We start from the raw sequence: 19,571 nt of genomic DNA on the forward strand, positions 1-19,571 counted from the left end.
AATTGTCATGTCACCAGAGCTCAAAGCAATAGGATGATCAGCATTCGCCAACAATAGCCGTACGGATATGGTGATGCCGATGGCGATGATTGTGATGATGGTTACGGATTAGGTACGTGACCAATTGGCTGATTGTTTTGAATGCCAGTAGCAATGGCAAGGAAAGCAAGGTGACGTTCGTGTGAAATTCTGTAAATAAATTTGAAAATTGTGTTATTTGTCGGCTTTGGGAGAGCGGAAAAGGAGCAAGCATATAAACGTGAATAAAAGTATTATGTGATTTTTTGCGCCGAATTGCAACTTAACATTGAGTTAAAAGATCCAAGAGTTGATATAACGTTACAGTTAGAATAGCTGTTGAAGGCACAGTGATTTTCACGCTCGCTCCTGTGGGAGCAGGTGAAACTGAGTTCGTTTAGAAAGTATTATTCGAACGGATAATCACGTCAGAGATTTGGGATTATGATATTTGGCGAGCGATTGTGTGGTTCACCTTGTTTCGTATTATGCTCGAAAATGTTTCTCATTTTGGTTGCTGCACAAGCCACGCTTTCCCATAAATAAAGAATTCAATGCTTTCGAAGCGCCCGCTGTTAGGCAACAGGGAATAACGGTTCGTTTGGCGTATGAATCAACGCAACGCTTGCTGGGATTTTCAATAAAAGAACTTCGTTCATTTGCCGAATGTTAAATTGATGCTTTGTCGGTAGTCGCAATTTAGGCGACTACATGTGTGGAAGTTTTCTTTTCTCATGTACTCTTTTTGGTGTGCCTTAAGTAGTAGTACGAGAATTTCTGATTGTGCTACAATTCGTCATAATTAATTGCACTGCAATTTGCTCTTTCACACGTCTCTCGGGAAATTTAATAACTTACCCGCTTTTAAAACGGCTGCAGCGGATGCTGCGGTCCGTCCACCGCTGGTAACTTTGGCCACCGCGACCACACTTCGTCCTGTCGTTGTCTGTGTGTGGTACTGTTGGGGCATGTAGGGAACGCCGGCGGCTCCAACAACGCCGACCACTCCACCGCCACCACCACCACCAGACGGTCCACCCATCATTCCGGCCGAAATGCTACTCTCGAAGGCGTAGAGTGCCCGGAAACCAGTTCCGTCGAGCCGATCGTTCGATACCATCGTAACGCGAAAGAATCTGCCATCCGACCGGACGATGAGATCACGCCGTAAGCCACAGTACAGCGCAAACTTCCGGTCCCGGGTGACGAAGTTGGAAAACTCCACGTAGTCGCTTGCGGTGTTCTCGTCACAGCTATTTTCGGATAGTGGAGAGACAGTGAAACATAAGAGGGGTAGGTTGATACAAGGTTGAGTTTGCACGGTTGTTTTTGCGTGGGCAGGTAAATGCGGAAACTATGAATGACGAGCTGTCGGTTGAAAATGTTCAAAGCTGTTGTATGTCGATTGTTTAAAATAAATGGAAATTCTTGAGCGGAATAAGAATCTTTTCGTTTGCTTTTTATTTTGATTTGCTCATCCCATAAACGCTTAATCGGGGAATCAGCCCTGATGGGGTCGTTGTCTTGCTGAAATATTTACCCTTGTGTGTATATTTAATTTGATGTTTCGACTGAAGCAACCTAAATAAATTGTTATTAAGGTGAAGGTCTTCAGAGACCATCTATGATAACACAAACACCTTCACAACACGTACAATAATGGTATTGGTAATGGTAACGGTAATGATTACTGACAACTAAATTTATTTAAATAAATGAATAAGACTATCTTCTAATTTTTTATTTCTTTCTTATCTTTTCAGGTATTCTGCGCTCAAATAAACAATGGTTTAAACCCAACTGGCATTATTAACCAACATTAACCAAGGATTACAACTGGACACCTTAATAATCATCAGGGCGTGGAACCAAAAGGAATGTTATAATTTGACTGAACTGGTTTTTGGGCATTTCCAGCTGATTGCAGAACTTTTAGGATCAACTACCGTCCTTATGTTATGTCAACTTTTCGAAGGAAAGAAGAGTTGCTAGTGGCAGGTTTCGTTTCTTTTACAACCAATTATGAATTATGTTAGAGCCTACAGGATCGTAGCAACTGTCTCTGCAATTGTCCTGTACTCTAACAGCTAGTTGCGAAGTCTGTTTTACGACAAAAGATCGGGTAAACGTTAATTTATTCAACCGCGGCATATCCATGGTCGTTGCGTTGATTATGTGTCAATAAACGAGTGCTGTGAATTCGCCTTGCATCAATGGGAGGGTAGCAACAAAATTCAACAAAGTCATAATCAGAAACTGGGCAATGATTGATTAATGCCATTTGTATTGTTTTTTCCAGCAAGTGTTGTAAAAATCTTTTTCTTCCAGCGGTTATTCCAGTCTGCCACATCTTCAGCAAAGCCACGGTTTGAAAATAACAAAATACGTTCAGCGAGTACTTTCGCAAACTACTAATCGATATCTGTTTTTTTAGGCAAGACAAAACCATCCATCGCTTAAACACAAAGAGCAGCAGCAGCAGCAGCAGCGGTCAAGCACAAGCTTTCCGCTTTTACTTATACTTACGAAGCGATTCCCTCGATGTCGAAGTAGGTGAACCGTATCAGGACGTAATCGTGCGGATCGCCGTAGAAGAAGTAATTGCACCGGATGTTCCTAATGTGCGGAAAAACGCATAGAAATAAAACGTAAAAAGAAATGTTATTAGTTTCACCGGTAACGCTAGCCAATTCGGTCGATGATTGCGCTAATAAACGGTGATGGTGGTTGGAAAATATGACGTCCTACATTCCAGCGGAGCTGGAAACTAACCTCGGATAAGCACCGGGAAAGTTGGGCGACTGAATCCAGCCCTGGTTGGTAGCGTTCTTGAAGTAGTGAAAGCTACACTTTGCCTGGTCCGGTTGATACCCGGTGGGAATCCCGAAATCTGTCGAAAAACATTCATTTTCAGCTAAATATGAACACATTCTTTAACAATGTCATCTTTATACTGGTGACAAAAAAGAAATCCGCCGTGAATCCCTTGTTTTCGGTGTTATTAAAGCTGCTGCGGAACTCCAGCAATAGCCGCGGTCCGTTCGACAGAACCGGCTTCGGCAGAGTGTCCCCGCAGAGGGTTTCGACCACCTCGTCTCGGTCGCCCCGATTGGAGAGCACCTGTAAATGGAAAGTAAACCGTAATATGTATCACCATAGGCAGTCAGATAAGTGCAATTTTCCCGAGAAAATTGCCGCACTTTGCTCTTTGATGTCACTGTGCGGCCGTGCCGCAATAACACTTAAGAATTTGATTCACAGTGCCGATGGCGCTCGGGAATATTGCGTATTAAAGTTTACTACAAACGACTTTTCCCTTTCCACATTGGTTTACTGGTGGATGCCGACCGGAAGCCAACGCTCTGCTGGGAAAGATACATTTCATGGGTTGCTATTATTGTTATTATGAAGAAAGACGTTGTTTGATCATCGTAGCAAGCTACACACTGCAATGCAGCTTTGGATGTTATGCTAGATTACCTGCATTCTAGAATCACTGCTATGGTTACTGAGATTTGCTTTATTGATTTATTCTTATTTAAAATCTGCATGTTGGAGAGAAGCCTTGCTAGGATATCGTAATATAAGATGATGAGATAAGAGCACACCACTTTGATTCGGGTTAAGATGTTTGCATCGAACCTGAGCAAGAACACAGCAGTAAGATTACTTCCGCGTGAAATCCTCCATCGATAAATACCGCGTACAATCGAGTGCAACCGGAGAAATGGATCACGCTGCAGAGCACGTACATGCCATTAACGGTTAGTGGCCTGATACAGATCTGTTGAATGAAATGTGCGGAAAAGCTGATCTGAATTTTTCAACTCGGATGCTGCGAAGTATTTGCCTCAGAAGTATGTGACTTGGGAAGCGAGTTATTCGTTTGTCTGTGCCGGTGGTTGTTCTGCGGTTTGAAATCAGAATATCAAAAGTATGTTACTGGAGAAGGAATGCATTCAATGGCGTACCTAGACATTGGAAGAAGGTGGGATAGCAAGATTTGCAGCAACTGACTAAACTACTTATTCCAGAATTGTTTTATTTCAATGTTCATTTAATTTTTATCAATTTTGTTGGTTAGCTACAATTTTTTCTGAGAACAGTCACAGATTTCTCATTTAATGAGCATAACAAGAAAAGTATTTCTCTTTGTTTATTAATCTCTATCTGCTGAATATGGTTTTCTCTGCCATAGTAATAAACTTTAAAATATTAGCTGTTCCACCCTAAGTACGCCATTTACTTTGTGATACTATGCGGTAGGATTTGCTTTAAAGAGAGAGAAAAACAATGAACGAGTTTTATGGAACCCATACTTTCCATATTGACAAGACAGTAAGGGGTGAATTATAGCATAGAAAAGATGGTTCGCTCGATAAGCGAAAAAATCTAGCGCCAGCCTATCGGGCAAAGCGTTGGATAAATGTTTGCACTGCCTTATGTTGTTTATCGTTCAGCAGGGGAAAGTTCAGATCTCACGTCCCGAGCGATTTGATCTCTGCGAGTGGCGAATTTCAACGAGCGATGAGCAAAGTTCGACTCGAGTTGGCGAATCGTGAACGTGCAATCTGGCTCAGAGCCACGATTATATTTCAGTGCAAATTGAAATCTTTTTTTCGATTGTTTTTCTTCCAAAACTGGTGTGCTCCGAATGAAAATTTAAGGCTCAGGTCGTCTATTGTTCAATTGGACATGTCGATAGGGAATCGATCCATACTCTGTTTCAATCAGCTAATTACTTACCATCAGAATATCCGTTTCACCACATTCGTTTGGCTCCAACTTTGTCGGCAGACGGAATTCGGAAAACACAATCTAGAAGCGAAAGAAAACTAGTTTAAAAGATCCCTTTGTTTTTTTCTGTTCTCCCCTCCGGGTGTGTACCTGAATGCGCTCTAATCCCTGTCCGATAAATTCATACTGATAGCAAATGGCCGATGGAAATAAACCCGAATGCTTCGAGTGGGAAGGCGCTACGCTTCCGTTCTTCATCCGGCTGGAGTTGAACACTAGCCGGGAGCAGTGAGAGGAACCTGAAACGACGAAAAACCGGGATCAAGTTTTCCACTTGTGGAATGATAAATGTTTGTTCGGTCAACAGGGCGGCAGGCAGGAAGCTTACGTTGTTACTTTTTGCCTTCACTACCGAGTGCTTGCTTGGAGAAATAACTTTTTACACAAAGATTAGATTAATTTAATTAAAGTAAACCGGCAAGGGACAAAAGCTCCGAGTGGCTAACAATAACACATTCAAGTTTGGCGAATCTCAACTGATTGTTATCAGCAGAATTCTTGATACTTTCGGTCATCTTGAGAAACCGGGTGAGCGTAGGACGGCCGACAATAGGCTAATTAAAATGGAGCGAAGTTTTCGACGAAAATTGCAACGCACTTCGTCTTTCCCCTGTACCCGAGAAGCTCAGCATTCAGCTGTGTTTGAATCCGCTCATGACGATAAATGAAATTGGATGAGATTGCGATGATACGGGAATTTACAGCTTTGGCTTAGTAATGTGCGAGCGAATAAAACATTTGATGTTCTATATTTAACGTTACTTTGAAATTTGATCTGCGATCAACCACATTGTTTTCTCTGTCAACCTGTCGACATGTCATCTGACATCATTGTTAAAAATATGCATGCCGTAATTTCACTACCAAACAAAGGAAACCGAACAAGCGAATTTCTCTGTTTACCTTAAATAGCCATAGGAAAATTGGGAAAACATATAACCCAGTCATTGCCGGCCGTCGTTGAGGCGAACGTGACGCATGATCCTGCGAGCAAAACAATGACCATCGATTACTCAACCGTTAAATATATAAGTTAATAATATCGTCGAACTTGCAGATGGGTAAAACACTACACGACATGGGACGACATCAGAGCTGTCCTCGACGCGGCCAGCATCGCGCTAGTGCTCTGGCACTGGCACGGTATTATCATCAGCAACTCTGTTGCTGTTCCCGTTAGCCGACCGAACGAAAAAGTTTTTTCGCCTTCGTAATGGGATGCTGAGTTGATGATAATAATAACCAGTGCGCAGCATTCGCGTAAAAATAGCTACCCTTTCGATAAAGGCCGATTTATACCGGCACGTACTGAACACAAAGACAAGTGACGATGACCGATTTAACATTACTTTTCTGTACTGTTGCTATTAGCTTATTTTAAGCAAAAGTCACTTGCTTTCGTGCACTTTTCATATTTATATTCCATACTCCTTTTGAGTTAAATGTTTCGAATGAAACTGTCACGAGATGACGAATATGTTAAAAGTGTTTGCTCGAATACTAGTTTTCAAATCTGCTCAAGAACAGGCGTTGAAACTCCATACTGTCAGAATGGAAATATCAGACAAGTTGACGGTTTGTTTACAAATCGCCGCAAAAAGAGCAGTGGTCTAAAGTTGCTTCCCTATATAAGATATACAAAACAAAATTGACCAATTCTCATAAAATTTCCTCCACACCGGACTCCGGTCTCGTGCTGGTGTGAATAGCACTTTAAAGCGAAAACAATTTTATCGGTCCGTGACGGGAGCTTTTCCGAGCTATCGTATTGTTTTATGACCGACCGCGTTTGAACGGACGGGACGGGACTTGCGTGTTTGTGTGGCGACTAATTTGAACATTAAATTAGTGTAAACAAATTCTGCCTATTTTTGTTTGAAAGTAACTCGAAATAGTTGATAAAATTTGCCCGCAAACGAGTTCTCCCGATTTAATTCGTTCAACGGAAATAGATGTTCTCGGTGTGGGTGAGAGCCTGTGTCCTGCTCGCGATCATGCTCCAAGTGGGCAAACGGGATGTGAACTTGATTTACGTCAAGGCAGTGTCACCATAAGCAGATGAACCGGTATAAAAAAGTATTATCCGTATAGCCTTCACACTTACGCGTTCGTTGCCATTGAATAAGATATTCATCAGTTTGAATGATCGCTAATATGAATGGGATTTTGTGATGTCCTCGTGCGAGTTGACCCAATGGCTGCCAGAATGTAGTGGAAGGTTTAGAAAATTGCGTTGTTTTCTGTGTCGGCTGAAAACAGTGCGAATGGAACTACGTCCGCACGAGGCAGTCTGAGCTGGGTTGTTGTTTCCGACCTTGTCTGGGCACACAACCGTTTTGGCGTCGGTTGACTGACCACTTCAAGATTGACAAGATTTTTTGAAATGACAGACTTATACTTGAAAAAAAAATCTAGAAGCATTGAATGATGGGTGGTTTGGCCGATGAAAGCTGACCGTTTCTTTTAGGGGTTAGGAATTCTGACCATCAATTGTGGCCTCGTGAGCGGTTTTCCAACACGCAATTCTACAATCCAGTTGTAGTTATTTAAATAGGACTAGACATTTTCTGTTTCTGACTTAATTCGAAACAAATTGCAAGTTTAGTTTTCGGATGACTACCGTATTCAATACTCTCTAAAGTGTTCTTATTACGGTCACATTTGTACTATTTAGCAATTGATTGCTTGTATTATTATTCATATTCATATCACAACAACTCAGGACCTGCTATCACCATTAGAAGGCTTAATTGCTTCGCCGCAACATAATGGGAGGCCAGTTTGAATTGGCTCCCATAAGTCTTCATCGTTTTTGTCGACCCTTCGACAGTGTCTATACGTTTTTATTTCTATAAGTGGACTGGCGCCTTTCCGGTTCTATTCTGAGAGAATGTTTCAATCATAGTATTGTGTTTTTTCTGCTTTTTGAATGATTTTTCCAGAACCTTTTTTGGTGCGCATTAGCTTTGAGCGGGAAAACTTGGTTTTAGGTTTATGGAACCTTTGGAAGAGTTTCCTTTTACTATAACAATACCCTGATTTTGACCCCGAATTACTCGCAGAAGGCATTCATTTTATTCAAAAACTCCCCAAAGAATCAGTATACTTTCAAGCAGGCTGGAAAGTTTTATAAATCATGTTTAAATGCACAAAAGTTGAACAAAATTTATAGACTGGGGATGAAAAGCTGATAAAATCGGGGGCTGATAAAATCGGAACATTACTGTATTTATATACCCAACATTTGAATTAGTCGAAGGCCGCGAATATTTTCTGCGAGATACGGCAATTTATAATTCGGTAATTCGTGTTTCGTCATACGTATTCCGACAGGGAAGGAGACACTCATGCATCTGCTGAATGTAGGCAAAAGGAATAGCCTTGCCAGCCGTGAGCGTCTGACTCCAGGTTAGGGGCGGCTCGCGACGGCGATTCCACTGCACGGTGAATCGCCGTTTCCGTACCAGGTATGCGGCTGTATCCCAGGTTAGGGGCGGCATACAACAGCGACTGATCCAAGGCGGACGGCTGACTTATGAAACGCTGTGTCTCGCCAGCTATACCCAAGACAGCAGCCCTGTCCGCGAGACTAGGCATTGCAGCCCTAGTAAGGCAGTATGCTTAAACAACTTTCGCTAGGAGAAATTCAGGAAAGGAACTACAACCGGATAATCGGCATGGTCCCAGGCAATAGAAAAAGGACAACGATTATTGGAAACTTGGTACTTGGAATGTTGGACTCTACTTGAACCGCCACGCGCGGGTATCCTGGCAAGAGAGCTGCAGAAGATGAAGGTGGGGGTTGCAGCCATCCAGGAAGTGCGGTGGTCGAAAACGGGAGAACGTGAATTCCGCGCAGTAGATCCTATTGCGGGCACGACATTCAAGTATCACATCTACTACAGTGGCGGCGCTAAAGCAGAGCACGGTGTCGGATTCGTATTACACGGAAAACAAATAAAGCGTGCCATTAGGTAGAGGCCCATAAATGACCGTCTATGCGTGTTGAGAATTGAGGGCAAATTCTTTAACTACAGTCTGATAAATGTGTACGCACCGACGAACGACAAACCCGATGACGTAAAAGAGGCGTTCTATGATCTTCCCGACAGGACCTATGGAAAGTGCCCAAGACGTGACATAAAGATAGTCATCGGGGATACAAAAGGCACAGGTCCGACGTAAAGAGTTCTTTCGTCCTGTTATTGATAGAGAAAGCCTCCATCCTACCACAAACAACAATGGCCTAAGGCTAATCAACTTCGCTGCAGCCAGAGGAATGGTTATCTGTAGTACCCATTTTTCACGATGGAACATTCGGAAGCACACCTGGAAACACCCTAATGGAGAGGCCTGCTCTCAGATCGACCATGTTCTGGTTGATGGCTGGCACTTTTCTGATATCGCAGACGTGCGATCCTTCCGGGGACCAAACGTCGACTCGGACCACTATCTCGTAGAAAGCAAGATACGACTGAACATTCGGCGGTTATCAGCGGAAGGAGTTGCTGCAGAGTACTCTCGGAAGACTGATGAGCGGATCGGTGAACATCTCGAAGAGAACTTGAACGAACAGTGGAGACAAAACCACGACGCGATCAGTACTACAGCGTGGGAAATGTTGAGTACTACTGCTGCAACCACTTCCAGTAAGTGGTTTGAGTGCCAGCGAGTGACTAATGAGAAGATTCGAGCCGGAAGTTACATATTGGCTGCAACTGTGACACGCCAGATCAGAGAGAGATACCTAGATGCTAGAGCTGCCGTAAAGAGACTTCACCGTCGTAAGAAACGTCAGCACTGGGATCGCGTTCTTGCGGAGGCGAAAAATTGCTTCGAGAGGCACGATACGAGAAGTTTCTTTAATACGATCAACGGAATCAGGAACCGGACCGTGCCAACTTCTCTTATGTGCAACGACAAGGAGGGGAACCTGATTAGCGAAAGATCGGAGGTGCTAGGCGTTTGAAACAACATTTCGATGCATTGTTGAATGGTGAACAAGATGGAGCGGTCAACAGAAACTGGACAACGATTGAGGATGATGGACAAGCTATGTATCCACCAACTATGGACGAGGTTAGGAAAGTAGCGAGAGACCTGAAAAACGGCAAAGCAGGAAAGGACGGCATCTCCGCCTAACTTTTGAAAGTTGGGAGCGAACGGCTGTATTGTGCAATCAATCAGGTTATTCTAAAGTTATGGACTGAGGAGGAATTACCTTCGGACTGGTTGGAAGGTCTCATATTCCTTATATACCAAAAGGGCCATCGACTCGAATGCAGCAATTATCGAGGAACTACTCTCCTGCATCCTGTTTCTCAGGCTGAGGCCATTGCAGGAAACCTTTGGTATCGAAAACCAGTGCGGTTTTCGAGAGGGACGCTCCGCGATGGACCAGCAAATGTTCACCTTGCGACAGATCCTCGATAAATTCCGGGAATTCAACTTGCAGACTCACCATTTGTTTATAGATTTCAAAGCGGCGATTCAGCTAAACGAAATGAGCTGTGATAGATTATGCTTGAACATGGTTTTCCAACAAAACAGATTAGGCTGGTACGTGCTACCCTTGATGGTTCAAAATCATGTGTCAGGTTAGCGGGTGAGACATCGAGTTCGTTTGTGACGTTAGATGGTTTGAAGCAAGGTGACGGACTATAGAATTTGCTGTTCAACATTGCATTGGAAGGTGTTATTCGAAGGGCAGGCGTTCAGCTGTGGAAGAAGATGCGTGTACGCATCTTAAGTAGCAAGCTTCGAGGATAGGGCTTATCATAAATTCTACCAAAACAAAGTATATGGTGGCTGGTTGAGAGCGTGGTAGCCCTTCGGGTGTTGGAACTGCAGTGGTGATAGCTAAAAAAGCAAAGCCATGGGTTTATACCGTCTTTAGACATTACCCTTCGCAGCCGGCTGTTAGAGTACAGGAAAATTACGGGGCCAGTGCAACGATCCTATTGACTCTAACTAGCAAGCACCGCCTAGCCGAGATTCGAACATACGACGACTAGCTTGTTAGACCAGCATCGTACCTCGATGCTAACTGGGCGGGTGGTGATGGCTGGAGAGATTTTTGAAGTGGTCGACGTATTTGTTTACCTTGGTACTTTAGTGACATGTGACAACGATGTGAGCCGTGAACTAAAAAGGCGAATAGCGGCTGCCAACAGGGCCTTCTACGGATTACGTATCCAGCTGAGGTCCCGTAGCCTACAACTCCGTACAAAACTCGCGGTCTATAAGACACTAATTCTCCCGGTGGTGCTCTACGGCCACGAAGCGTGGACGTTGAAAGGGAGCGACCGACGAGCTCTTGGCGTTTCTGAGCGTAATATCCTGCGATCAATTCTTGGCGGAACAAAGATGCGGATATTGTGAAGCGATTAAAATACGGCAGACTACAATGGGCTGGCCACGTAGCAAGGATGCCGGATGAGAGACCAGCAAAAACAATATTTAGTAGAGAACCCAACAGAGGCCGACGACTTCGAGGTAGACCCCGTACACGTTGGATGAGCGCTGTTGACGAGAATGCTAAAACAGCGGGTGTTAGGGACGACTGGAGAACGGCAGTCCAAGACCGAGTAAACTGGAGAACGGCAGTCCAAGACCGAGTAATGTGGAGACGGCTCCTGAATTCGGCATGGAGTCGATAAGCGGATTGTCGTCGAAAAATTAAATATTTATGCCTAACGTCCGTATGTCTATCATCCGTAATTCTAATGAGGTACACCCTTCTTTCACAGTGATATGGCGATCTTTCAGTATGTTCTTTGGTAAAGTTATTGCCATTGGTGTAGCTAGAGGGGGTACCAGGCCCCCTCCAGAAATTTCCCCATTGTAATTTAATAACTGGAAAAAAATTCAGTGTGTGTTCCCACTGGGTAGATGTTTTCTTTTTTGCTAGGTATCTCAAACGCGCTGTTGTCGACGTCGTCAGTAGCTATCGGTAGTCTGCTAGTCACCCCGGCTTAAGCTGTTTTAAGCACTCGTCTCCATTCAACTCGGTCTTGGGCCACTCGTTGCCAATTTCCTAGTCGTCTCAGAAGTCGCAAGTCGCTTTCGACCTGGTCGAGCCATCTTTACACGTTAAGCCTTTTGTTCCTGGTGCTGGTGCAGTTATTGAAGAGAACTGTTTTCGTCGCACTGACGTCCGGTATCCTTACGACGTGTCCGGCCCACCGTAACCTACTGACTTTCGCTAGATGACGATGGGAATCTCTCCAAACAGGTTCTGTAGCTCGTGATTCATACGTCTCTGCCACAGTCCGCAGTACCTTCCGTGCGAACACGGCAAGAGCGCGTATGTCCTCCATGAGCTGTGTCACGGCTTCAAGTTCTTCGTATGGTGGCGTATGTTTCTTGATCGTAGCGTTATGCAAAGGGCAAAGTAGGCCTGATTTCCCGCTTAAATGTGCCGCTGGAACTCTTTACTACTGTTGTCCGTAGTCACCAGCTACGATTTTGATTTTCAAACCGACAAACGATGTTAAATAGCATGCAAGAAGGATTCGAAAGTATCTCCGAGTTACACACGAAATACATCACTCGATCTAATGTAGCTCTGAGCAGTTGCGTCAATTTATCCGGAAAACCCGAAAAGCTGTGTTCGTGCATTATATGCCATAGCAGGCGTCGATCTAGTGCATCATATGCTGCTTTGAAAACAATAAAGATGTGATGTGCACGTTGTACTCTCGATATTTCTGCAAGTTCTGTCGGATAGTGAACATCTGGTCCGTAATTACGTGGGCTTTCATGTAGCCCACTTGGTCTTTCCCTATACAGCTCTGTGCTATCGGTGACAATCGGCGTAACAGGATCATAATGAATTTTTTTGGAGGGCATTCTCTAGGCCCCCTCCAGGGAAATCAGCTAGCTACGCCAATGGTTATTGCTTATCATTTTTAATTTTATTCATTACTAGCTGACCCGACAAACTTCGTGTTGCCACAAATTAAACTGTGTTGTACATAAATCGTGAATCTCGGATGACCTTTGTCACAATCTCGAGTTTTGCAAGTTTCTGGGGAGTTCATGGGTGTTTTAATATACAAATTTTCCTCACAGTAAAGTTGAAAACAACTCCCTCCATTGCTTAGCCTGATAAAATAAAGCGGAGAGCATTTAAATATTCGACATCATTACAAACCATTTTGCGGAACACCAATTCTCTGGTCAACCGAGAATGTAGAGTTGTGCAGAATACCATTTCGCGAAAAACCTTACGCGGGATGTACCATTTCACGGAAGATCTTTTCGTAGAAAGTACCATTTCGCAGGGGTGACCCAACTGAAGGAAAGTAATAGAGGTCAGTAGATCTAGGAAAATAAATAAACCTAGATAGAGGTGATCTCTACGGGGGGCTGCCCCCCGCAGTGGCCGGTGCTTCTGACGGCAGGTCACCGGCAACACTCGCGGCCTGTGGCCGTCTCACGCTAGATTATCTAATGTTACTATTGATAGTTTTTGGTTTTTGATTACTTCTCGAGTTATGAGGAAATTTGTATTTCATTTGTATAGAATTCGGGGGGGGGGCACTCCTAAAGTGGGGAAGGGTCCTAATTCACCATAGAAAAAAACACCCACATGTAAAATTTTGTTCCATTTGCTTGATTAGTTCTCGAGTTATGAGGAAATTTGTGTTTCATTTGTATGGGAGCCCCCCCTCTAAGTGTGGGGAGGGGTCTCTAACCATCATAAGAACCTTTGCTGGCACCAAAAACCCCTTACATGCAAATTTTCACTCCGATCGGTTCAGTAGTTTTCGATTCTATAAGGAACATAGAGCAGACGTAAATCCATTTTCATATGCATAGATTTGTATGGGAGCCCCCCCCCCCTCCCTTTTAGTGGGGAGAGGGGTCTTTTTCCATCGAGAGAACCGTGTTTATGTCGTCAATAGATCTATTATGTCACTTGTTATTTCTTTCATTCGTGTTTCGACCATGTGTTATTCGGCCATTAATTTAATCCGATTTCAAACTGAGTCGATTGGACCTGTGCAAATCAATGTCGAATTGCCTATTGTCCATATGTCCATATTATCCCGTATGATTAATGGGGTACACCCACCTTTCACAGTGATATGGCGATCTGTTAGTATGTTCTTTGGTAGTTATTGCAAATCATATCTATATTACTGAATTGTACCAACTGTTTTGCCTTTCTACTATATAAATATATAGTATAAAGGTATAGAAATCACTCGGAAAACCGGAAATGGAAAGAAGGTCCTGCGGGCCGAATGTCATATACCATTCGACTCAGTTTCGAAAACTGAGCATTTTCTGTGTGTGTGTATGTATGTGTGTGTGTGTGTGTGTGTGTGTGTGTGTGTGTGTGTATGTGTGTGTGTGTGTATGTGACGCTTTTAATCTCACTCACTTTTCTCGGAGATGGCTGGACCGATTTTAATGTTCTTAGTGTCAAATGAAAGGTCTAGATGTCCCATTGGTCGCTATTGAATTTCATAGTGATCGGACTTTTAGTTCAAAAGTTATGTATAAAAATACGAAAAATATGGGACTTCATTATCTCATAGGTCCCTTAACCGATTTGAACAAAATTGATTGCATATGAAAGAGGAGCCTTGCAAACCCTTAACTTCCAATTTTCATGACGATTGGACTTGTAGTTTGAAAGTTACATAAAGAAATGTGAAAAAATAGTATTTAAAACATATTTATGTAACATATAAGCATTAATTTAATGAAAAACATCACACATTTTATGACTATTTGAAAATTACTGCTGAGATCTATCAAACGAAACCGAGTTATTTAAAATCGGACAGTTCATTCAAAAGTTATTCAAACTTTAACACTTAAGCACCGTATATTGAACCGTTAAAACGTGTGAAATCAAATCATATCAATCAAATGTTGGTTGTATTCAATGTGTGTGATGTATGTATGCGTGTATGTATGCATGTATGTATGTATGTATGTATGTATGTATGTATGTATGTATGTATGTATGTATGTATGTATGTATGTATGTATGTATGTATGTATGTATGTATGTATGTATGTATGTATGTATGTATGTACATCCATGGGCGTAGCCAGAAAAGTTCCTTGGGGGGGGTTTTACCAAAACAAATCTGACATAGTCTAACCGTAAGCAGCTTATTCAGGAAATGGAGTATTATTTTCAGTTAAAAACTATTTTGGTTGAAATTGAGTGTTCTTCATCAGACAAATGCCGCTTAGTTGGTTTCGAGGTACGATGCTGGTCTAACAAACCAGTCGTTGCATGTTCGAATCTCGGCCAGGCGGTGCTGCTAGATAGAGCCAGTAGGATTTTTGTACTAGCCCGGTAACTGTCCTGTACTGTAGTAGCCGACTGCGAAGTCTGTCGATGAAGAGGGATCAAGTCTTAGAAAGGACGTTTAATCCCACGACTTTGCTTTGCTCATAACAAAAAATCAAATTGAAATAACAGAGTTAAAGTTATGGCTTCCCAGCCGGCATTGAGGTATGTTGTATGTTCGAATCTCGGCTGGAAGAGGCTGTTAAAATCCATAGAACTGAGTCTCTTCAAGACGCAGCGAGAGTGCTGAAGAACAACTTATGCTGTATGATTCTCAACATCGCTCGTAAGGTGATCCGACGATCAGATTTCGAAAAGAGAGGTTTGATCCTCAGTAAATGTAGCAAACTTCTTGGCTAAGCAGATGACTTTGCCAGCTGGCTAAGCAGGTGACAGAAACTTTGCCACGACGAAGGCCATCTGGTCGGTGTTAAATCAGACCGGACCAAGTCGCAAAATTTAAAATAATAAGTTAATGACAGCAAACGATTAAGAATTTCGTAAGCTACATTTTACTCTAATAAGATCAAACAAACGTTGCAAACAGCCAGAGATATGAAATGGTTTCGAACGATCGACAGCTTTATACTACACAGCAGCAGCAAACTTTGACTTCGTTTTTCACGAAATCAGATTTTTGTCACTTGGTTCGGTCTGACTTAGCACCGACCATCTGTGCTAGACTGAAGGCGGAGCCTAGCAGGATTGGACTTTAAATCAACGCGTCGAAGACCAAATACATGAATGATAATAGCTCAAATGGTCGCTGTTAAGTCAGACCGAGCCAAGTGACAAAAATCTTATTTCGAGAAAAATGCGTTCAAAGTTTGCTGCTCTGTATGGTTTGTAGCTATCAATTGTTCGAAATCATCTCATAACACTGACTGTTTGCAACATTTATGTAGTGTTATTAAAGTAAAATGTAGCTTAGAAAATTCTTGAACGTTTGCTGTCATTAACTCATTCTTTTAAATTTTGCGATTTAGTCTGGTCTGATTTAACGCGGACCAAATGAGACGAACGTGCTTTTTTCGCGAACAATAATCGTTGACGGCGACGAACCAGAAGTCGTAGATGAGCTCGTGTATGTGGGATCGCTGGTAGCCGCGGATAACAACACAAATAAGGAGATCCAGCGGCATATTCAAGCTAGACAACGGGCCTACTTTGAGCTTCGCCAAACGCTGCGCAAAGCTATCTTAGGAACCTGACAATGTACAAACCCCCTATTAGACCGATAGACCATGCTCACGGAGGACTTACGCGCCTTTACGGACGACATTCGACGAAGTACAACCTGAGAGCGAAGGTGCATGAATCAAGGGCAACATTCACTGCTCAGGAATATTACCAACGTACATTTGGCGAAAGTCAGTAAACTACAGTGAACCAGTCACGTCGTAAGGAAAACGGTTCTATACAATAATCCCACCGACACTGGCACAGAGCGACTCAACGTGCGAGATGGCTCGTCCAGGTCTAAAGCGACATTTTTTATTTTTTAAGTAAAAAACTGAGACTTTAGAGATACCTGGAAAATGGGCGACGAGTAACCCAAGATCGCATTAAATGGGGCTTAAAACAGCACAAACCACCCCGGCTCTAAGTTCACGACGCCGACGGGGATCGTACAATCAGCCCCGTACATTTTCCTTAAACTGCTTTAAACAACAGCTGGCTGTGAAATTTCAAGCTTGAAAGTGTATAACAAATTTTCTCCTGTGGGGGGGGTTTGAACCCCCAAAACCCCCCCCGTCGCTACGCCCATGATGTATGTATGTATGTATGTATGTATGTATGTGTGTATGTATGTGTGTAAGTGATTTCTATTTGCAATTTTTAAATTTGCATTGAAATTCAAGAAAAGTGAGAAACAGGTCAATTGTCTGAAGTTTTTGAAGTCTCTTAGTGGAATACGAACTCTGAAATTAAAGAAAAGAAAAAACTTTTACCGACTAAATTCCACTATTTGATATTTATTCGCGACAGATACGTATACGCTTTGAAATAAGACAGTGATGAAGCCTGCACGTCGTAGGCGAACTACGTATCTGTTGCAAATAAATATTTAGTAGCGAGATTCAATTGAAAAGTTTTTTCTTTTCTTTGCTTTCAGATTTCAATTGTCATTTTCTTCACTTGATGTTACTCACAATTGTACAAGAAAAGCAAAAAGCGAAGAAAAGCAGTTAATTTAAGCATGTAAGTCTAGTGGTGTATAGGATTAAAAATACTAGTGAGTTGATTTTTCCAAACAAAATTATACAAATTTCAAACAAATTTTGCGCATCAATAGAAGCTCTTTTCTATCAATAGATACTAGAGCTTAGGCATGTTATATGAAAAATAGGAAGTAAACGTTGCACGGTAATAATTTTATAAGATTTGTTTTCGTTAGTGACATTTTAAAGGATTTTTAGATGTCTTATGTCATGTATCATGTTTTAATAAATAAATAAAAAATGACAAGCACTTGAAATCATATCGATCATATTTCCCATTCTCAAGCATGTTTATGGCGCAGCTTTTGCACTATTTTTTTATCTCATCTTGTTTCCCTGTCCCTCTTATGGGATACATTGTAAAAACGATGCGACCAAGCTAATGACTATCTTTTCATGAAAGTACATTCAAAAGAAGCTTAAGTTTTGATTTTCATGCAAAAATAATTATTTGAAAGAGCGCCAGCTAAGAAAAATTTCAATTTCTCTTTTCATATCTAATGCTCTATTCAGTTATTTTTTCTAATTCAGATACCTATATTGCAAAATTGAAGCCAAGCAAACTAATAGTAAAATTTTGAGATGAATCATTTTGTTGTAGATATCCTTTTTCTTCAAAAGCGAAGTATAATGATAATTTTTCTGAACTTTTGTTTTTCAAAGATGCTAGCTTTTGAACGCATGGTATTAATACCAAAATATCAAAAAATCTGCTAAGAACACATATTGTCAATTCGAAACATGTTTCGTATGTGGCTCTGAAGCCCGAAAGTTAAGGTCGTCTGTAGACCCGTTAGAGGGTTAATTTCTAATTTTCTATATATATTCATTCAAGTCTGCAAAAATTATATTTTTTATATAAATCACGTAAAAATTATAAAACTAAATAAGGTGTTCATCAAGTAACATAAATGACGCTTGCAACTATTTACGCACCCAAGGAAAGAAAATATAATTATTCTACGTATTGGACGTTGTGAATTTTTCAAATAAGGCAAAAAAGGATTTTGAGGAATACAGAACGGATATTTAAAAATAGAGTCAAGTTAATTATAGATGCTCCTGAGAAACTAAATAATGATTATTGTGGCAGTAGAAAGGCTAGGTCACGCCGCTAGGTGGATTAATTCGGGTTTTTACTTTGGACTAACTTTGGACTGAATATTTTTTCAGAGTTGTGTTTTTCGGATTTGCAGTCAAATTGCTGTCAAAACGAACGTTTTTCTTCAACTTTCGACGTTTCGATTCATATTAAGTCTTTTTCAAGGATTCCACAAAAATGTACATTTACAAAATTCTTAACTGGTAAATATAATAGTCTGTTTGCGACAAAAACGAGAAGAGTAAAAACTTGAAACTGATTTATGAATCTTTTCGAGCACATTAGTGGAACTCCCGACATGTTTTAGCATTTAGAATTAAATAGAAGGTACTTGCCTTTAGAACGTAAGAAAAAACTATCAAATTTTTCTCGAATTAGTTCACGTAGATCCACAAACTTTACTTTCTAGGAAAATAGCAAAGATCTTTAATGTTTTATGGCCAAGCTAGTCCCGTGGACTCGCTGTTTTTGTTGTCTCACTGGTGATTACTTTCCCTTACTTCAAAACACAGGACAGAAGCAACCGAAATAAAGATACCGGACTCCGGCCCAGCGAGGTGGCTTCCCCATTTCTTCCATTGACATCCTCTGTGTAGATCTCTGACGTATGTACACGCAAATAATGGTCGAACATCGAACTCCACTAACGCCTACGCCACTTCTCAGAACAACAAATCTATCTGTCAGCGGTGGGCACAGCTAAAAGAACACATGCTTTCCGTTCAAGTGTACATAATTCGCCAACTTAGATTGCCCTTGAATCACCTCCCCTTTTGCTATAGTTCTCCTCTCCTTGGTCCCCTCCGTCGCCGCCGGTCGGTTAAGCTATTTCCCTACTTCGTACATAATCAACACCGGGACTAGAAAGAACGTACATTCCTTCGCGATCGACGCTCTGCCGCTCTGCTTGTGGGGACTTTGTGATGTTGTATGCTCTCTAAGTGTACCTGGCGGAACGTGATCTTCACCTCTTTGCACTACTGTTTTCGCTTGGTTCGCTTTGGGTTTCGGCTTGGCTTGTCTTTTGGCGGTGATGCTGGTTGGGTGAGTATTTTTAAAATCGATTCCCGATCCAAAGCCATACATTCTCTCCGATAGACAGACGGCTCATTAT

At 42.0% G+C, this 19,571-nt stretch overlaps 1 protein-coding gene across 1 annotated transcript; it reads right to left on the reverse strand.

Moving 5' to 3' along the window:
• Window positions 1-37: 37 nt before the first annotated feature.
• Window positions 38-19,543, reverse strand: LOC128736001 (suppressor of lurcher protein 1). The gene is made up of 8 exons (XM_053830488.1): window positions 19,333-19,543; window positions 4,906-5,054; window positions 4,765-4,836; window positions 2,973-3,138; window positions 2,791-2,908; window positions 2,545-2,634; window positions 877-1,271; window positions 38-189 (listed from the first exon to the last, which is right to left on the reverse strand). The coding sequence occupies exons 1-8, from the start codon at window positions 19,541-19,543 to the stop codon at window positions 38-40; spliced, it is 1,353 nt and encodes a 450-aa protein (XP_053686463.1).
• Between the last annotated feature and the right edge of the window lie 28 nt (window positions 19,544-19,571).

Source organism: Sabethes cyaneus, chromosome 1, assembly GCF_943734655.1.
Source record: "Sabethes cyaneus chromosome 1, idSabCyanKW18_F2, whole genome shotgun sequence".
NCBI lineage: Eukaryota > Metazoa > Arthropoda > Insecta > Diptera > Culicidae > Sabethes > Sabethes cyaneus.